The sequence below is a fragment of the Lentinus tigrinus genome (genome assembly GCF_003813185.1).
Source record: "Lentinus tigrinus ALCF2SS1-7 unplaced genomic scaffold L226scaffold_32, whole genome shotgun sequence".
In the NCBI taxonomy this organism is placed as follows: domain Eukaryota; kingdom Fungi; phylum Basidiomycota; class Agaricomycetes; order Polyporales; family Polyporaceae; genus Lentinus; species Lentinus tigrinus.
The window spans coordinates 248646-264312 of NW_027137941.1; the positions used below are offsets into that span (position 1 = coordinate 248646).

The 15667-nt window shown below is 55.7% G+C and overlaps 6 protein-coding genes across 6 annotated transcripts; 3 read left to right on the forward strand and 3 right to left on the reverse strand.

Moving 5' to 3' along the window:
- The first annotated feature begins 1774 nt into the window (after positions 1–1774).
- On the forward strand, positions 1775–6525 carry L226DRAFT_513760 (uncharacterized protein). The gene is made up of 9 exons (XM_067678384.1): positions 1775–1980; positions 2554–2610; positions 2665–2784; positions 2839–3063; positions 3122–3433; positions 3484–3621; positions 3673–5210; positions 5275–5625; positions 5679–6525. The coding sequence occupies exons 1-9, from the start codon at positions 1920–1922 to the stop codon at positions 6345–6347; spliced, it is 3471 nt and encodes a 1156-aa protein (XP_067531641.1). The 5' UTR covers positions 1775–1919; the 3' UTR covers positions 6348–6525.
- Positions 6526–6895: 370 nt separating this feature from the next.
- On the forward strand, positions 6896–9090 carry L226DRAFT_214644 (uncharacterized protein). The gene is made up of 3 exons (XM_067672942.1): positions 6896–7078; positions 7132–7240; positions 7312–9090. Exons 1-3 carry the CDS (start codon positions 6979–6981, stop codon positions 8999–9001), a joined length of 1899 nt encoding a protein of 632 aa, XP_067531642.1. The 5' UTR covers positions 6896–6978; the 3' UTR covers positions 9002–9090.
- A 226-nt stretch (positions 9091–9316) lies between these two features.
- Positions 9317–10783, reverse strand: L226DRAFT_214663 (uncharacterized protein). The gene is made up of 2 exons (XM_067672943.1): positions 9682–10783; positions 9317–9622 (listed from the first exon to the last, which is right to left on the reverse strand). The coding sequence occupies exon 1, from the start codon at positions 10526–10528 to the stop codon at positions 9692–9694; it is 837 nt and encodes a 278-aa protein (XP_067531643.1). The 5' UTR covers positions 10529–10783; the 3' UTR covers positions 9317–9622; positions 9682–9691.
- A 1236-nt stretch (positions 10784–12019) lies between these two features.
- Positions 12020–12720, reverse strand: L226DRAFT_538432 (uncharacterized protein). The gene is made up of 3 exons (XM_067681491.1): positions 12648–12720; positions 12292–12543; positions 12020–12233 (listed from the first exon to the last, which is right to left on the reverse strand). The coding sequence occupies exons 2-3, from the start codon at positions 12457–12459 to the stop codon at positions 12147–12149; spliced, it is 255 nt and encodes an 84-aa protein (XP_067531644.1). The 5' UTR covers positions 12460–12543; positions 12648–12720; the 3' UTR covers positions 12020–12146.
- Positions 12721–12932: 212 nt separating this feature from the next.
- L226DRAFT_538433 (uncharacterized protein) lies at positions 12933–14298 on the forward strand. Its single transcript, XM_067681492.1, has 4 exons — positions 12933–13121; positions 13175–13505; positions 13569–13756; positions 13815–14298. Exons 1-4 carry the CDS (start codon positions 12987–12989, stop codon positions 14097–14099), a joined length of 939 nt encoding a protein of 312 aa, XP_067531645.1. The 5' UTR covers positions 12933–12986; the 3' UTR covers positions 14100–14298.
- Positions 14299–14503: 205 nt separating this feature from the next.
- On the reverse strand, positions 14504–15633 carry L226DRAFT_547526 (haloacid dehalogenase; the record flags this gene model as incomplete). The annotated part of the gene is made up of 7 exons (XM_067682504.1): positions 14504–14744; positions 14815–14879; positions 14947–15041; positions 15098–15200; positions 15259–15316; positions 15390–15438; positions 15501–15633. The coding sequence occupies 7 exons, from the start codon at positions 15631–15633 to the stop codon at positions 14504–14506; spliced, it is 744 nt and encodes a 247-aa protein (XP_067531646.1).
- Between the last annotated feature and the right edge of the window lie 34 nt (positions 15634–15667).

A 15667-nucleotide genomic window follows, 5' to 3' on the forward strand; every position in this document is an offset into this window, starting at 1 on the left:
ACGTTGGTATTCCCGCCGCGGAGGCGTACTACCCTGGCACTCTGTATCCCTGAGCTTACACTTAATTCTGACACGCCTGCACGTCTGTGTATACGAACGACCATCATCTCTGCTTCTCTGTAGCCTGTTCAATCTCATTGCTAGCATACACATTCCCGTACATACTAGTTTGAGTCCCGGAACCGCTCCCTGTACCATTATATACTGTACATCATACGACTCAGCCTGTTAATATGGACGTGTATGTACACGTGTGATCTACGGTACGTTACTCAGGCTCATCGATATCCCTTCCGGCAATATGTAACCAAGTAGTAGCTTCCGGAGGCACTTTTACGGGGAGGAATGTGGAAGCATAATGAGCAGTTTCCGAGGACGCGACTAACGAACTTGAGAACTTGAGAACTTGAGACCGCGTCGAAGGTCCACTGGTCACCAAGGAAGTTAAGCTTCACGAATAACAGCGTTCCGCTATCCTCGGCAGCGACCTCCAAACGCCCCCGGCTAAGTAAGGTTGGCTTCATGCACGGGCCACCACTGCCACGTGCGGTGACTGATGCGTGACAGCCAGTGACTCGGCCGTTACCCTTTCCTAAAGAGGTCCCTGTCTAGCGCTCATGGCGACTGCGAGGAGGCTGCGCGCGTTGTCTTGCTCTTGCGTCGAAGGTGAGGAGGCATAGATCATACTCATTGGGTATGTAATGTATGTAATATAGTGCTGAGTATACTATACTGAGATTATGAGAGCGAAGCATGATGGCGACAGGACGAGAGTAAGTATATAGTAGTAGCAGGTAAGTGGTAAGTAGCACTAGGTTCGAGGCAGCGGTGTGGTTTATACAGAAGTGAAGAATGAAAGTGTAGCCCTCCTTTCCTGCGAGGCATTGCAACCACCTGGGAGGCCACCGCCCAGCAGGGGACCAGCCAGGCTCTTGCACAGTGGTCCCGACGATAAGGACAGAGTCAGAAGGCGCCGCGCTGGGTATTTCTGATTGCATTTGCGTGTGATTACCAAAAGGAGACTTTGGCGCTCACTTGTCTCTTTCGCAACTCTCCAAAAACTAACTCATCTCTGCAGGGGCCACAAACCAAAAATTGGCTTGCGCCAATCTGTTTGTATTGCCTATCTCTACAACTTGGCGCAGACGCTTTTTTGATACAGGGAGCTGTAGAGATCAAGTTAATTTTACAAGGCGAATGTCACGGTTTGTAACGCTTGCGCACGTGGCAGTGGTCGCCCGTGCATGAAGCCAACCTTATGTATCTATGTCCGCAGCACGTCGGCGATAACTACTCCACAGAAATTGCCCTGCGGAGTGAGTATGACGCCAGGGGCTCGGGGTGCCTCCCCTCGGGCCACCAAGGCCTAATACTCAGAGCTTAACAACTAACAGTGTAAGAACATATTTGTGTTGAACCACTTACTATCTGAGCGTTCGGAGACCTTTGTCCGCAGATGACACACGTCGGTGGTCACCGGTCATCCTCTACTTATCGGAGGTGTCCCGACAAGCAAATTCTAGCAGAGTGTGTCAGTTGATCACGTTCGAACTTACGTTGCAGTTCACATGCTTTGCTAGACGAAGCAAATACTTTTCAGCGATACTGGTGAGGAGTGGTGAAGTGACGTAGATTATGGGTATAATCGGAGAATAGCGGTGATTGAATGTGAAACCCAGACGTTGGGTTACCAAGCCCAGGCTTATCAATCGGAGCTAAGCGGCTGCGGACTCCGACTATGAGTGCAGGGACACGGCACCAGCACAAACTCTCATACCGCTCCGCTTCCGCCCATTCTCTGTCTTGTCTTCGCAACGCTTGTCTTTTCTTTCCAAAGTTCTACTGCATGCGTTGAAAGCTCTACCACATGCTCTAGAGGCTCCTGTAACACTTCAGCGACATTGAAGACAGTTCTTGCCATGGCCCAGGAAACCCAGGCTACCTCCCCATCCTCCGCGTCCATTACTAGCAGTCCTCGGAGTGAGTTCTCTTTGCTAGTATCGTATTTAACCCCCATTTCTCTCCATGTATTCACCCCACTGCTGTATGCGCGCTGTGACCGAGCGAGCGAGCGAGTGGGGATGTACGTGCAGAGTCCGTTCCTGTCCGCACATACTACATACCCAAGACATCCCCTTCACTCCCTGTGACGATCTCCTCAGCGCGGATGACAAGGAAGCCCACTCTGTCGTCGCCCATGCTGTCGCCGCTGGGCCTCCAGCCAACCGTTTGACCGCTCCATGAAGCACAGAGGGCATCCTGGGCGCAACATCCGCACCGCCCAGGTCTGCGCCGGTGGAGATGGGTATCCCCCTCATTGCGTTGCTCTGCGCCACGCCTCAGACCGTCTCGCAGCCAGGTCTGTGGTGCCCGAGAAAGGCCACTGCTAGACAGGCTTGGCCGTGGAACCTTTCGGGGTCGAACAGGCTCGGTGACTTGCTTCTTATGGCGGTTCTGCTCTTCTGGCGCCGTGAGCAGACCGCGATTCACTTCCCTCACCAGACATCATGTGGCCATGAGTTCTGCGAACGTGTACTAACGCGTATTCCTTAGATGGCGGAGGCTTGGATTCATTGTACCAAGTCCGACTACTCTCCGCTCTGCGCAGCGGTAAGTCTACAGCGACCTATGGGAAGATGTTCGTCGTATACTGAGATCCGTCAGGTGACCCCGCGCGGATACATCCATTTTTGGCGGACATCACGAAGGACCGACGAACTTCATCCGAGAGCGAGGTCGACTTGGGTGCGGCGGCGCTCCATCTTGCAATTCGATGCGCTTCTTGTAAGCTTCGGACAGTGATTGGGGGGTCATATATGACAACTGACATTTATCTAGGCGATACCATATCCCTTCTCCTCTCCCATAGATCCATCTCTCCGAATGCTGTCTATCCCCCTGGCTCCGGTACCACGGCCCTCCACCTCGCTGCGTCCTTGTCGCGGACGGACGTGGTCAATCTACTACTCGAGCAGGAGGGCATCGACGACAGTCTGCGAGACAGCCATGGTCGGACGGTGCTCGATGTGGCGAGGGGGAAAGACACCATCCACGCCATACGAGGTCAGTGTCCGTTGTACTCGCGGTGTTCCATTCTCGCTGATCTGAGGTTATGTTGCAGACTCGAGGGCACTCCTGACGGCGTCTTACCGTTCGCTTCTGCGGTCCTACATTCATTCCCCGCAGAACGAGCCACCACCAGAAGCATTGTTGAAACTTCTAGAGTCTCCGCGCGTTCGTCTCGTTGACCTATCCTACCTAGACGATGCAAGTGGCCGTACTCTGCTCCACGAGGCCGCGCGACGCAAAGACCTCCGTCTCGTCGAGAAGGCCATACGTGCTGGTGCCGACGTATTCGTGCGCGACAGAAGAGGTCGACCGGTATACGAGAGCGCGCCGAAGGACGATAAAGTGCGGGCCTTCTTACGACAATGTAGGTACTCCGGGACCTCGCGTGTAAGACGCACTACTGACCTTGCGCAGTCACGAATCAGGACAATTCGCTCATTCAAGAGCCTTCGTCAGAGCCGCCCGAACTCCGGGGATACCTCAACAAGTATACCAACGTTGCAAAGGGATACAATACCCGCTGGTTTGTCCTCCATCAGGGAGTCCTTTCATGTACGTACGCATGTTCCCTGGTACGCACCGTCTACTCACACGGGCTCGCAGATTACCGCCACCAGGACGACGAGAACCTCGCATGTCGAGGGTCGATTGCGTTGCGGAATGCCGGACTCACAGTTCCTACTGGTACCTCTGGTCTGCGCTTCGAAGTCCATTCAAGTCCGTCGCGAGGGCACTCCTCCGTGCAGAGGTGGTACTTGAAGGCGAATCACCCCGTCGAGGCTTCGCGATGGATCACTGCGCTCCAGAAGAGCATGGAAATAGCCAAGCGCGAGAGCGAGCAGGGGGATCGGAGAAGCGGAGAGAGTGCGGCACCGAGTCTTAAGCCGTCCCAGTCTATTTCAGGAAGCTCGTACAACACACACAGCCGGAAACCACGGGCAGCTGGTGCTATTGTCTCGACAGCGAGCTCCGCTGCTGGTGACGTGGAGTCTGGGAATGAGACTGGAGACCGTAGTAAGGAGGAGGTCGATGCGTTTGGAGACCCGGAGCATGAAGGCGAAGACTCCACCTCGGAGAGTGGCTCGACGAATCAACTTCCTCACGCGAACGCATTTGAGCTACAAGGCAATGCTCTCATGGCCCAGGTGGACCTCGCGTCGCAGCTGCTCTCAAGTCTCCCTGGTCAGGTCCCTGGCTCACCACGCGCCGCGGAGGTCAGCAAGGCGCTCACAGACACATTCCACTCTGTGTCTGGAATGCTGTCCGAGTACGTCTCCATGGTCAAGGAGCGGGAGGAGTGGTACAAGTCGAAGCTCGAGCGCGAACGCGAGCGCCAGAATATCTGGGAGGAGAGCCTCCAGGCGGTCGTCCGCGAAGGCGACATGCTCGAGAAGGAGCTTCGCAGCAGGTTCCGCCGCAGGAGTCGCGCACCGAGCCTCGGTCAGGAGGGTACCGTCCGAAGGCGCCCGTCTATCCTTGTTTTATCACCGAAAGAGGAGGTCGCTACGCCAGTTGCTGCCTATCCTACTCCCGTGCCACTACCCGAGTCTCCCGCGGCACCTGCACCGGAGACTGCGCCGTCGCCCCCAGGGACGGTCGCTCAACGCCCAGTCGGCAGGCGATCGTCCATTTCGGCCCCAGGGCCCCGCTTCTCGCTCATCATGAGCCCTCCCATATCCGCGGAGTCGCCGCTGGAGGACGAGGTGGGGGACACGGACGAAGAGGACGAGTTCTTCGACGCTATCGAGTCGAACACCCTGCCGAATCTCGTCATCACGAGGTCGCTCATCCAGCCGTCGGCCGCGCCGCCCCAGTTCCTCAGCCGCGAGGTGTACGCGGCCTACCTGAAGCTGCGCGACCACCTTGCAATCACGTCGGACGACCGCCCGCCGATGAGCCTGTGGGCGGTGCTGAAGAACAGCATCGGGAAGGACTTGACGAGGATCTCGTTCCCGGTGTTCTTCAACGAGCCGACGAGCATGCTGCAGCGCATGGCGGAGGATATGGAGTTTTCAGAATGCTTGGATGCGGCGTATGCGGAAACGGACCCCCATCGGCGCATTGCGTTCGTTGCTGCGTTCGCGATGTCGAACTACTCTTCGACGATCGGTCGTATCGCCAAGCCATTCAACCCAATGCTCGTGAGTCGCTCCAGTTCTCTACACTCGTTGCTCATCTCTAACACCCTGTATTCTGTTCGCACAGAGCGAGACTTTCGAGTACGTCCGGCACGACAAGCAGTACCGCTATGTGTCGGAGCAGGTCAGCCACCACCCGCCAATCTCCGCGTGCTGGGCCGAGTCCCCAATGTGGCGCTACTACGGCGAGGTCGACGCGCAGAACAAGTTTATGGGCAAGTCGTTCGAGATCCGCCCGACGGGCATCGCCCACGCGGAGCTGCTCCTGCCGGAGGAGCGCGCGCCGGGGTACCCGAAGGCGAAGTACATAAACGCGAAGGGACGCGTTGTCGAGCATTACAGCTGGAAGAAGGTCACGACGAACGTCTCGGGGTTCATTCTGGGCTCGCCGACGATTGACCATTACGGCGACATGATCGTGAGTAGCATGCGCGTCCTCTGGAAGGCGACGACGCTGACCTGTCACCGCAGATCACCAACCACCGGACAGGCGACAAGTGCGTCTTGACCTTCAAGCCCCGCGGCTGGCGCGGTAAGGACGCGTACGAGATCTCGGGATACGTCCAGGACTCGGAGGGCAACATCACCTACGAGATCGCCGGCCGCTGGAACAGCCAGCTCGTCGCGCGCCAGGTCGGCACCGGGGTCGGCCAGCTGCACCCCGACGTCGCGATGGGCGGACCGAACTCGCCCACGCCGGAGGAGTACATTCTCCTGTGGCGCAACTCGGTGAAGCCCGGGGCGCCGTTCAACCTCACGCCGTTCGCGATCACGCTGAACGATTGCCCCGAGGACACGCTGAGGCCCTACGTGTGCCCGACGGACTGCCGGCTGCGGCCGGACCAGCGGGCGTTCGAGCTGGGCAGGTACGAGCGCGCGAACGACCTGAAGCAGAAGCAGGAGGAGTTCCAGCGGAAGACGCGTAAGGCTCGGGAAGAGGGGACCCTCCCGCCGCACAGGCCGCGGTGGTTCTCGGCGACGACGGAGGCGGACACGGGGGAACGGGTGTGGATGCCGTCGATGGTGGACGAGCAGTTGGAGTACTGGATCGAACGGGAGAGGGTGTGGAAGCAGAAGCAAGACATTGGGGAGGTCGACTGGACGGATGTGGATAACATCTTCATTGAGGACGACCCGTGATGGAAGTGCGGAGGGAAGGAAAGTCAAGTCGAGCATTGATTTATTCATCGCTATTCGTATCGTGTATTGTACAACATGTTTCTGGGGTTGTTGGCTGAGTAGAGTAATGGTTCTGTTGGTAATCGAACATTTGAACGTCAATCCCGACGGTGAACGTTGATTGACGAGTACTGCTGTCTATTCCTTCGTGAGGAACGAGCATAAGTACAGTACTCAATAGAGTAACCGTTAGGTCCATAAAAAGGTGGACTTATCAGTTATTTACTAGACTAGAGTCTCTTTGTTGACTGTAAATCCACTGCCTTGTTACTCTGGATAAGTGCGGTTCTGCAAGTTGTGGCCGTGGCTCGGTGCTTCTCTATCACCTTGACCATGGACCACCATTTTCTCCCTCAAAACAAGCTCAACATAACGTCAGAGAAGCTCTGGAAACCTCGGTACTCTTATTCCCCGGAGGCTTATTAGCAATCAGCTACAGTTGACCTCATCTCCGAGACCGGCCCAGCTGACTCTTCCTCCGGATCCTAGGGTAGTTGCCGCAGTACATCTGCCTTCTTGAACGAACCCCCCACGAGGCCCTCCTTGGGAGTTCCATTCATGCTCGGGCGGTGATGTACACCTAGAAACGCCTATGGGCGGCACATACATAGGCTTCCTGCAGCACGATAGCGCGAAACACTGCTATCTCCTCGTCCACGCCTGTCTACGTGGATATTCGACGACACATAGCGGTAAGTCAGAGCCCCTATCCATGGTACCTTGCTGGAATGTTGACTGCTTGCAGCATTTTGTCACCTACTTCTATCCATCATGTCCCCAGTACCGACATACACACCATACAAGCTGAACGGAGTGGTGTCTACGGATGTACCCCCACTCATTGGAGGCACTATGTGAGTCAACAAGTCCGCCACCAGTGCAGTTCTAGTACCATATAGACCAGCTAATTGAGCAGTTCTCGTAGCAGCAGGAAGACCGTACCGTCCCCCTCCCCGAGCGATTGTGCAACTGCCACCGTGGACTCATGTATGCCTCCACCCGAGGGGACAGGGGTGATAGCGCGACGAGTGCTGGCCCAAGCACTGCGTCAGAACATCGACATGACGTTGGCAGGCGTAGCCCCGATCAATCGCATTCCCTCCGAGCTTCTGTGCGTGGTCTTCGAGCACGTACGCCAACCCCGCTGTACGAAGGGCACAATCGATCCATACATGCCGCTCGTCAACATCATGCTCGTCTGCCGTGAGTGGTACCACATCGCACGCGAACATGCCGCGCTCTGGACCGACGTGGCTCTCGAACTCACGCCCAAACGTGGACTCACTGCTCCGCGATGGGACGCCCACCTCCTCGAATGGTCGAAGGCCGCACCCATTGACCTCCGCTTGGAGTTCTCGTACCCCATGATCGCGCAGTGCGAAGAAATCCTCCTGCGGCACGGCGGCCGTGTTCGTCGGCTCGAGCTCTCCACTGTATGCGTTGCTTCAGTGCATGAGCTTCCCCGTATGCTTCGCGCGCTCACTTCTCCGTCTTATCTATCCCATTTGACTCTGTCGCTCCCTAATCCCATGGAGATGGGCACCCCTCGAGTCCGGGCGGATCCCGAACCGATGCCATCCCTGCAAGTCCTAGTTCTCGACAGAGTGGTGTGGCTGCCTTCCCACCCCCTGCCCGCGCTCACCGAGGTGCGCATGGTGGGTGTCCAGCCCGTTCACATCGAATCGTTGTCCCCCTTAATATCACTCGCGCCAAATCTGACGACACTGCAATTCACTGCATGTACCCTCGATTGCTGTCGCACTCAGCTAGCGAGCTCTCATCTCATCTTCCCCCGAGTGTGCATTCTCGCATTAACTCGGACGTCGGCCAGCATCATGAAAGACCTCCTGGCGTGGCTAGTCCTACCAATGCTCGAGGACTTGCAGGTAGACCAGTTGTCGTTGGACGTCGACCCAGGGCAATCCTTCCTTCCCCACCCTCTCGCCCTCAGAGATCCTGTCATGCACCTCGACGTCCTCGCACCGACCTTCTTTCAAGGGCGGAGCGGCAAACGACTTTCAGTTATCGCAGAAGGCAAGCGAAGTAAGATCACTTTCGACGCAACGCCTCGCGGCGAGACAGAATGGGATGACTGGGCACGATCGTGGATCCTCGCCATCCCAACCATCCTCCCCACGCACACCCTTACGTCGTGCCGTCTCCAGCTCTCGTTCTGGGCCCGAGAGACGCTCACGAAGTTCGCGATCCACGTTCCCAACCTACAGCACCTTGTCGTACAGTCGCTCGAGGAACGGCAGGCAGCGAGTCCGTCCATGGCGGTGATGATGGTCGAGGCGCTGAGCACACTCCTCCGACGAGGCTTCTGTCCCGGACTGGTGTCCATCGGGATCCATCTTCATTCCACCAGCTGCCTTCCTGGGTTATTCGGAGCACTCGCTGAGAGAGCAGAGACTGGACGTCGGTTGCGGAACTTGCTCGTATGCACCGCAGCGCAGTACCAGGCAGCAGAGGAACGGACATTCACCGAGCACCTCCTCAGATACGTTGACGTAGTGGAGATGAGGTGTATCCCGGAGAGGCTGTGGCCTGGCGAGAACATCCATGATGCCTCTGACACGGCGGAAACGGACTATTTCTCTCCCGGCATGTTGTGACTCGGAGCATGCCACCGTAGGTTTGCGAGCCCACTGTCTTGATAGATATCCTAATCTTGCGGCACGCTGCGCAAGCATCAGAACTAACTGCTTCACCTATCATCTAACCGGGAGCGTCGAGACATACGTCCACGATATCGCCCAGGTATTCGAGCGGGCTGGACGGGTGATGAACGTATGTACGCGTCCTCTTGGACCTTAAGCAAGGTCAGCGTACGCGCTCTGAATCAGGCCTGTGCTATGTTACATGTACACCTACCTGGATGCGGGAATATAGGGACTTCAGTAGCTTACACACGTCAAGCTTGCGATCCCAAGAATGGGGACGACCACACGGGAGAGGAACTTGTTACTGAGCAAGTAGTACATCGCATTATCAAGTACAAGAGGACCCTGAGGTGGAGGTCCACGAGGGAATCGGAGGAGAAAGAGAAATGCAAGGCCGCGACGGTCACGAAAGTAGAACCGTGCAAACTGTCCACGAGATCATCGACCACTGTACGGCATCATCGTCGACCCCATACGCCGCACCGTACCGCGAAGACCGTTCAGACAGCGAGAACAGCAGCTGCGGGCGGTGTTGATACTAGCACCGATCCGAGCAAAGCTGAACTGTTCGCACTGTTGGCCACATTCGTCAGTAGCGATCGTGACCCTTTGAAGTAGTGCGGTTGCCTCACCTGTGATTAATCAGTATAATGATATCAAATTCCCCGACTCTCTATCGTCCCAGTACCCATGATCTCCTGGACACATGTGACGGTTGAACCACGCAGGCCACATTGACTCGCGTTGCATGATCTCCAGAGTGCCAACATGTTTCTTGATCTCGTTGGCGTACCCTTCGAGCTCCTTGATCAGCTCGGGGGCATAGGTCCCGACTCGGAGTCGGAGGAGCGGTACAGGCCCGGCAATCTTCGCGCGGTCCTGCAGTATGCCCGCGATACTGCCGATGAGGTCCGATTTACAGCCGCTCACGTCGAGTGTGAGAGAGACGAGCCCGGGGACAAAGACGGGGTCTTTGCTTTGGAGCAAGCAAAGTCCGAGACTCGGATCACGGACAACCAGGGACTTTGCATTCTGCAGGCACTCAACCAGCCAGAGCACATCTGGCACATGGTCGTCGAAATCCAGGCATGCGTGTTCGATGTTACGAAGGCAGTCAAGCACAGGAGACGTGTTGAGAACCGACCCAGAAACGTCCGCGTTCTCGTGGATGATGAGACTGTTGTTCGAGTCCGCGCTCCCGAAGGTGGCGATAAACCCCTGGCAGCGCCGCCACCAAAACACGCTCAGCCGCGTCATGCGGCTGCGCTCGGACAAGAAGGTCTCCGGTATGTAAGCGTCCACGGCCGACTTGTCGCCGCGCCTGGTGTACACTCCGCTGAAGTCTGCGGTCGTAAGATTCGGGGCCACGATGTGGGTGAGGAGGAAGTAGACCACGCTTGACCAGGTGTAGTCGGTGAACCGTAGCACACGTAGATGCGGGAACTTCAGGCTTCGCGTCTTGACTCCCAGTGTGTCCATCCTGATCAGACGCAGGTGGAGGACCTCCAACGACGGCGCTGCATGCAGTACGTCCAGCAAAGGAAGGATAGTGTCGTTCGCCACCCCGACTAGATAAAGGTGAGTGAGGGAAGGGAAGGGAAGTTCTTTGGGCGCAGCAGGGTTCCGGATAGCGCGAGTGCCTTCAGTGCCGGGAAACGCTTGAACGACATCTCATGAATGTTCTTCGGCGGCAGTTCCTTCTTTCCTACCAGCGAGGTGGAGATGGTGAGGCACGTAAGGCGGGGCATGGATACATCGAGCAACGACAACAGCTCAGATGTGCAATTCACGTTATGGAGGAGCTCGACTTCCAGTTTTCCGAAATGACGCGCATGTGCCTTCAGCAACGACGTGATCTTCTCGTGACTATCCTCCACGAATCCGGGATATGCCAATTGCACGTCAAGAGGTGCCGATTTGGACCGCTGGAGAAGTCGCTGCACCATGGTATTGGTCAGGTCATGATTGACGAGGTCGATCTCGTTCCATAGGGTAGCGTCCTGCATGATTAGTGTGTGCCACTTCTGACATACCATCATTGGTGCGAGGAGGGGCTCGTACGAGTCGAACCGATCCCTCCCTGGTCTTGCTGGCGTGGCAGGCGTGCTTGGATCACGAATATACTGGAATATCATACCGAGTATTTCTGGATGGAGACGATGGATGGGCACGGATAGTGACGCGTTGTAGTACTGCCTAATAGCGCTTACGGCGAGTTGCAGCTCACGCTCGATGGTTCGGACCTTCCGAAGGTCAGTGGCAATGTGCGCAACGCAACAAAACGCACACTTACCGAGGTAATGCTGTCAATGACGTGAGTTGTCGGAGCAGATGAACGCAGTACACAAACCACTTACTCGACAGGGTGGTGGTTTTCTTCATTCAGGAGAGCTTGACACCGACCGAGGAAGTCTCGCGCAGCGATCCCGAGAGCTTCCATATTCGCCGCCATCGTTGATAGGTACCAGCAAGAGAGTGACTGGGTGAAGCTGAAAGTCGCGGTGGTGATTCACCGTTACTAGGTTCAAATTTCGGAACGCCCATGTTCAGGTCGAAGCGCCCGGCCCGAGGTCCCGTCCGCTTTTGCGGAAGCGCCAGCCTCCACGACGGTGCAGACACAACTTCGACAAAATCGACGCATTGCCAGTATTATATAACCGCGGACGGGTGTATACGTCCCCGCTGTCGCCCAGACGTGCGAGCAGGAGGGACGTAGAGATAATGGGAGCGGACCGGGGTGGTGAACATGCGCGTCCTCAAGCTCTTGCGTGCGAGTTTGAAGTCTGAGCGGTCAATGCGAGGGCAGCGAAGCCATCGATACCGAGTTCCTGACCTTGAGCCGGGTCAGCGTATGCTCCGTCAACAATGTCTCTGTGTTGTGTCGGGAATACGGGGACCTCGATAGTTCACGCGTACGACTGCCAGACCTGCGACCACTGCAAGAATCGACATCACAAGACGGAGAGGTTACGGGCGAAGTGCAACTTCCAAGCATTATCTAGTATCTAGTAAATACAAGATGAGGGTTGACGTTCAAACGTTCACCAGTAAATTGAAGTAGGAAGAGAAATGCAAGGCCACACACCGCGATATCCGTTCAGATAGCGAAAACTAGAATAACAAGACAATACTGGGTCACATCAGCAGGATTGCAACCGACTGCCACTCCTGATTCGAAGCTGCGCTATTTACCGCGTTAGTCAGTAGCGATCGTGGCCGTTGAGAGTGTGTAGTGACCTCACCCGCAACGTTGACTCGACGATATTAGTATCCCCGCCCCAACTAGCTATCTTCCCAGTACGCATAATCTCCTGGACACACGTAACGTTTGAACCAAGCAGGCCACAAGGAAGAGTATGGCACGATCTCCAGAGTGCCAACGTGTTTCTCGATCTAGTTGAACTTGACATATCGCTCGAGCTCCTTCACCGGCTGTGGGGCATAGGTCCCGAGTCGGGAGATCGGCGCACTATGATCGTAGCAAGGGAACGATCCTTTAGGTCGCATTGATTCTAGTGATGAGAGGATTAGCTGCAACCGGCGGTAAACAAGGAGCACACCTACAGCAACAAAACCAGAGTATCATAGTCAGCCTTACTACTGAAGGACAGCCTGTAGGAACTTCCCGAATATGTTCGTGATTATCGGAGGCTTGCCCGCTCAAAGCTGAGAAGTCGTCCAGGAATGTCGAGCGGGCATCGCTACATTCTCGAGTGCTTGAATCATTTCATAACCTCATAACTGTATATAGAATCAATCATGGAAACATCTCCGGTGAGAACTCACAAATGAAGGTCGAAGTCCAAGTCAAAGATGTAACTAAGCGCCCATACTTCGCCCACGTCGCGTCGTCATCATTGACTAGCGCCCGTGGCCAGGTCTTCCCGGAACTACGACAACCTCACTCGTCTTGTCCACAACTTCGGCGGTCAGAGTCATGGACAGGACACCAAATGATACTGCAGACGGGCTGGTCTCGCTCAACTTGGATCCAAGTCCTTCTGGCAGCCTTCGAGATCCGGAGGCAAACCCCATAGTGCTGGATGCTCAGCCTAGGGCTCCGAAGATCAACGTGAGTGCTATTCGTATGAGTCTACGAAATATCTGACGCAAGATTCTTGACAGTGGTGGAAGTGGTGGCCCGTACCCGCATTCACAGCTGCATACGGCGTGCACCGCTACTACCGGCGCTACAGGCCGCGTAGGCTCCCCGTTCTGACACCTCTGCGACTGCCGGAGCTGTACATATCCCTCGCGCTCGCCTTTGTTGTCGTTGGCGACAGCGTAGAGCGCGAGGAGGCTGTCATTGATGACCGAGACTTGCTCACCATCGAGCTAGCCGGCCGTCGTGCGCTGGACGCGCTCTCGGACCCCGAGCTGGACGCCAGGTTCGGGAATATTGACAAGAAGCTCCTGGGGGACGAGCATAAGGAGGAGCTCCGGAGAATACGTGAAGGCAAGCCTGCCTTCTCAACGGCAATGGCAACCTTTGCGATGACCGCTAACTGTTGGTTCACAGCACGCTACAACGACGGCACCTTGCGCGGCAAGATTGCGTGGTGGCATGACCATATGTGGTCCGATGACACGACATGGAACGAATGGTCCAGTCTGATGGGTCTGCGGATACCGTTCTCTGAGTGGCCGAAGAAAGCCCAGGACTGGGACACTCTCGTGACACACATTGCGAACAGCTGCGATGACTACGTATGTATCCTGGACCTCATGCGTCGCGTGTTCTTACGTCTCATAATCATTCGATCAGGATTACGGATTGGCTATGCTCAAACTCCTAGCTCTTTCCGTACCTTTTGGAATGCTCGCTCGGTGGACACGACGGCCCCTGTTGTTCCGGCCTGTGAACGGGATGCAGAGATTCATGTTCGGCACGTATCTCTACCTCGACTTTGGAAGGGAGAACCAGCACTGGCGGTACCTCCAGAAGGTTCAGGACAAGGAGCAGTGTGCAAAGGCTATGACTCACGTGTTCGGTGACTTCGAGGAGGACATCCAATATGCGCAGGAAGAAGGGCTTCCGCCTCTATGGTGACTGCAGACCTCCGTGCGTGACGCACTCGCCTGTCTTGGGATATTTATCGTAGACATCTCAGTGTCACATATTTACATATATACGATCCTTGTTTGCATCATAGGGGTAGACATGGACTCGCGTTACTTTCGAATTTTGTATGCGATATCCTTGCTGAGGGTTCACTTGGGAGTTCGCATTAGGTCTTTGGCTATCGACGTTCTTGCTCCGCACTCAAACGCCTGAACGTCGCGACAGGGGAACAAGGCCCTGAAGAACCTGTGCTACTAATCCACTCGATGATTGTGAAGACATACTTATAGATGGGTAGTCCTTTCATCAAACGTGAATACGGCGTACTTCCGGGTAGTGACAATCTACCCTTCTTCTTCTCCTTCGTACTTCTCTTCTACAGCATCTCCGTGTCACAGCATCAACGCAGCAATCTCCTCGAATGAATCAACGACAACATCGACTTCGCCACCGTCCTGCTTGCTCTTCACGTGTGCCTGCAGGTCTGAATCTTCAGTCGGCCTGCGAACATACACCGTCTTCATTCCGTGGGATGCCGCCGCTCGCAGGTCGTAGATATGCGCCGCGACCATTGCGCACTTCTCCGGAGGAACGTCCAGGTGATGTAGTGCACCTAGATACACCTTCGGGTTGCTGAACAGGGCAAAATGAATGGTCTTCGGAAATGCACAGTGACAGCACAACAGTAAGGAGAGTGACGCACGGTTTGTATGAGCCAAGGAGCTCCCCGGAGAAAACGACATCCCAGGGCAGGTCTGCATATTTTGCCTGCTCATGAGGTTAGCCTTGGGCACAGCGTACTCAAGTACGAGTACACATCCTCGGAGGTACTCACCATGTCGACCAGCAGCCGCACATTCCCGTTGGACAAAGTGCCGATGATGGCTTTCTGTTTCATGGCGCGCAGGCCCTTGCTGCTGTCCGGCCAACCTGCTCAAAGCATCAGCATGCGATGTCTGTAGCGCAGTCAGTACACACATGCATACCGTTCAACTTATGCCAGAACTGGACGAGTTCCTCTCGCTTTGCGTCGTCCCAGAGCGGCGCAAGGTGCTTCCACCGCTCCGATGCGAGCATGCTATCCAGAATCTAAGGCATGGTGGGTGAACATCTGACCGTCAGCGTTCCTGAAGAGTACAGTACATACTTCTCTATGCATGACATCCGCGTTATTGGATCCTTGGCCCCCGTTGGCTACTCGACGACTGTGTGAATATGGCCGGCCACGCGTCAGCCCAACTCAGGAATCTGATACGTGACGAAAGTCATCGCACTCACGTATATTCTCCATACCCGCGCCTCCACTCCTTGGCGAAGGCACCCCAATCTATGTACGTAGATTGAGTGAGAGACCTCCGCTGCGATGGTATGGACAGAACGAACACGAACCTTCAGTGGCATATCCGTCTGGCGCCGCCTTCTCCAGTGCGCGAGTAACGCTTCCGTACCAATCTACGACAGTCCCGAACACATCAAAGACATACGCTTCTACACCAGCAAGAGTACTGGACTCGGACGACATGGTAGAAGTGGCGAGGTTAGATCGCGGACTGGGA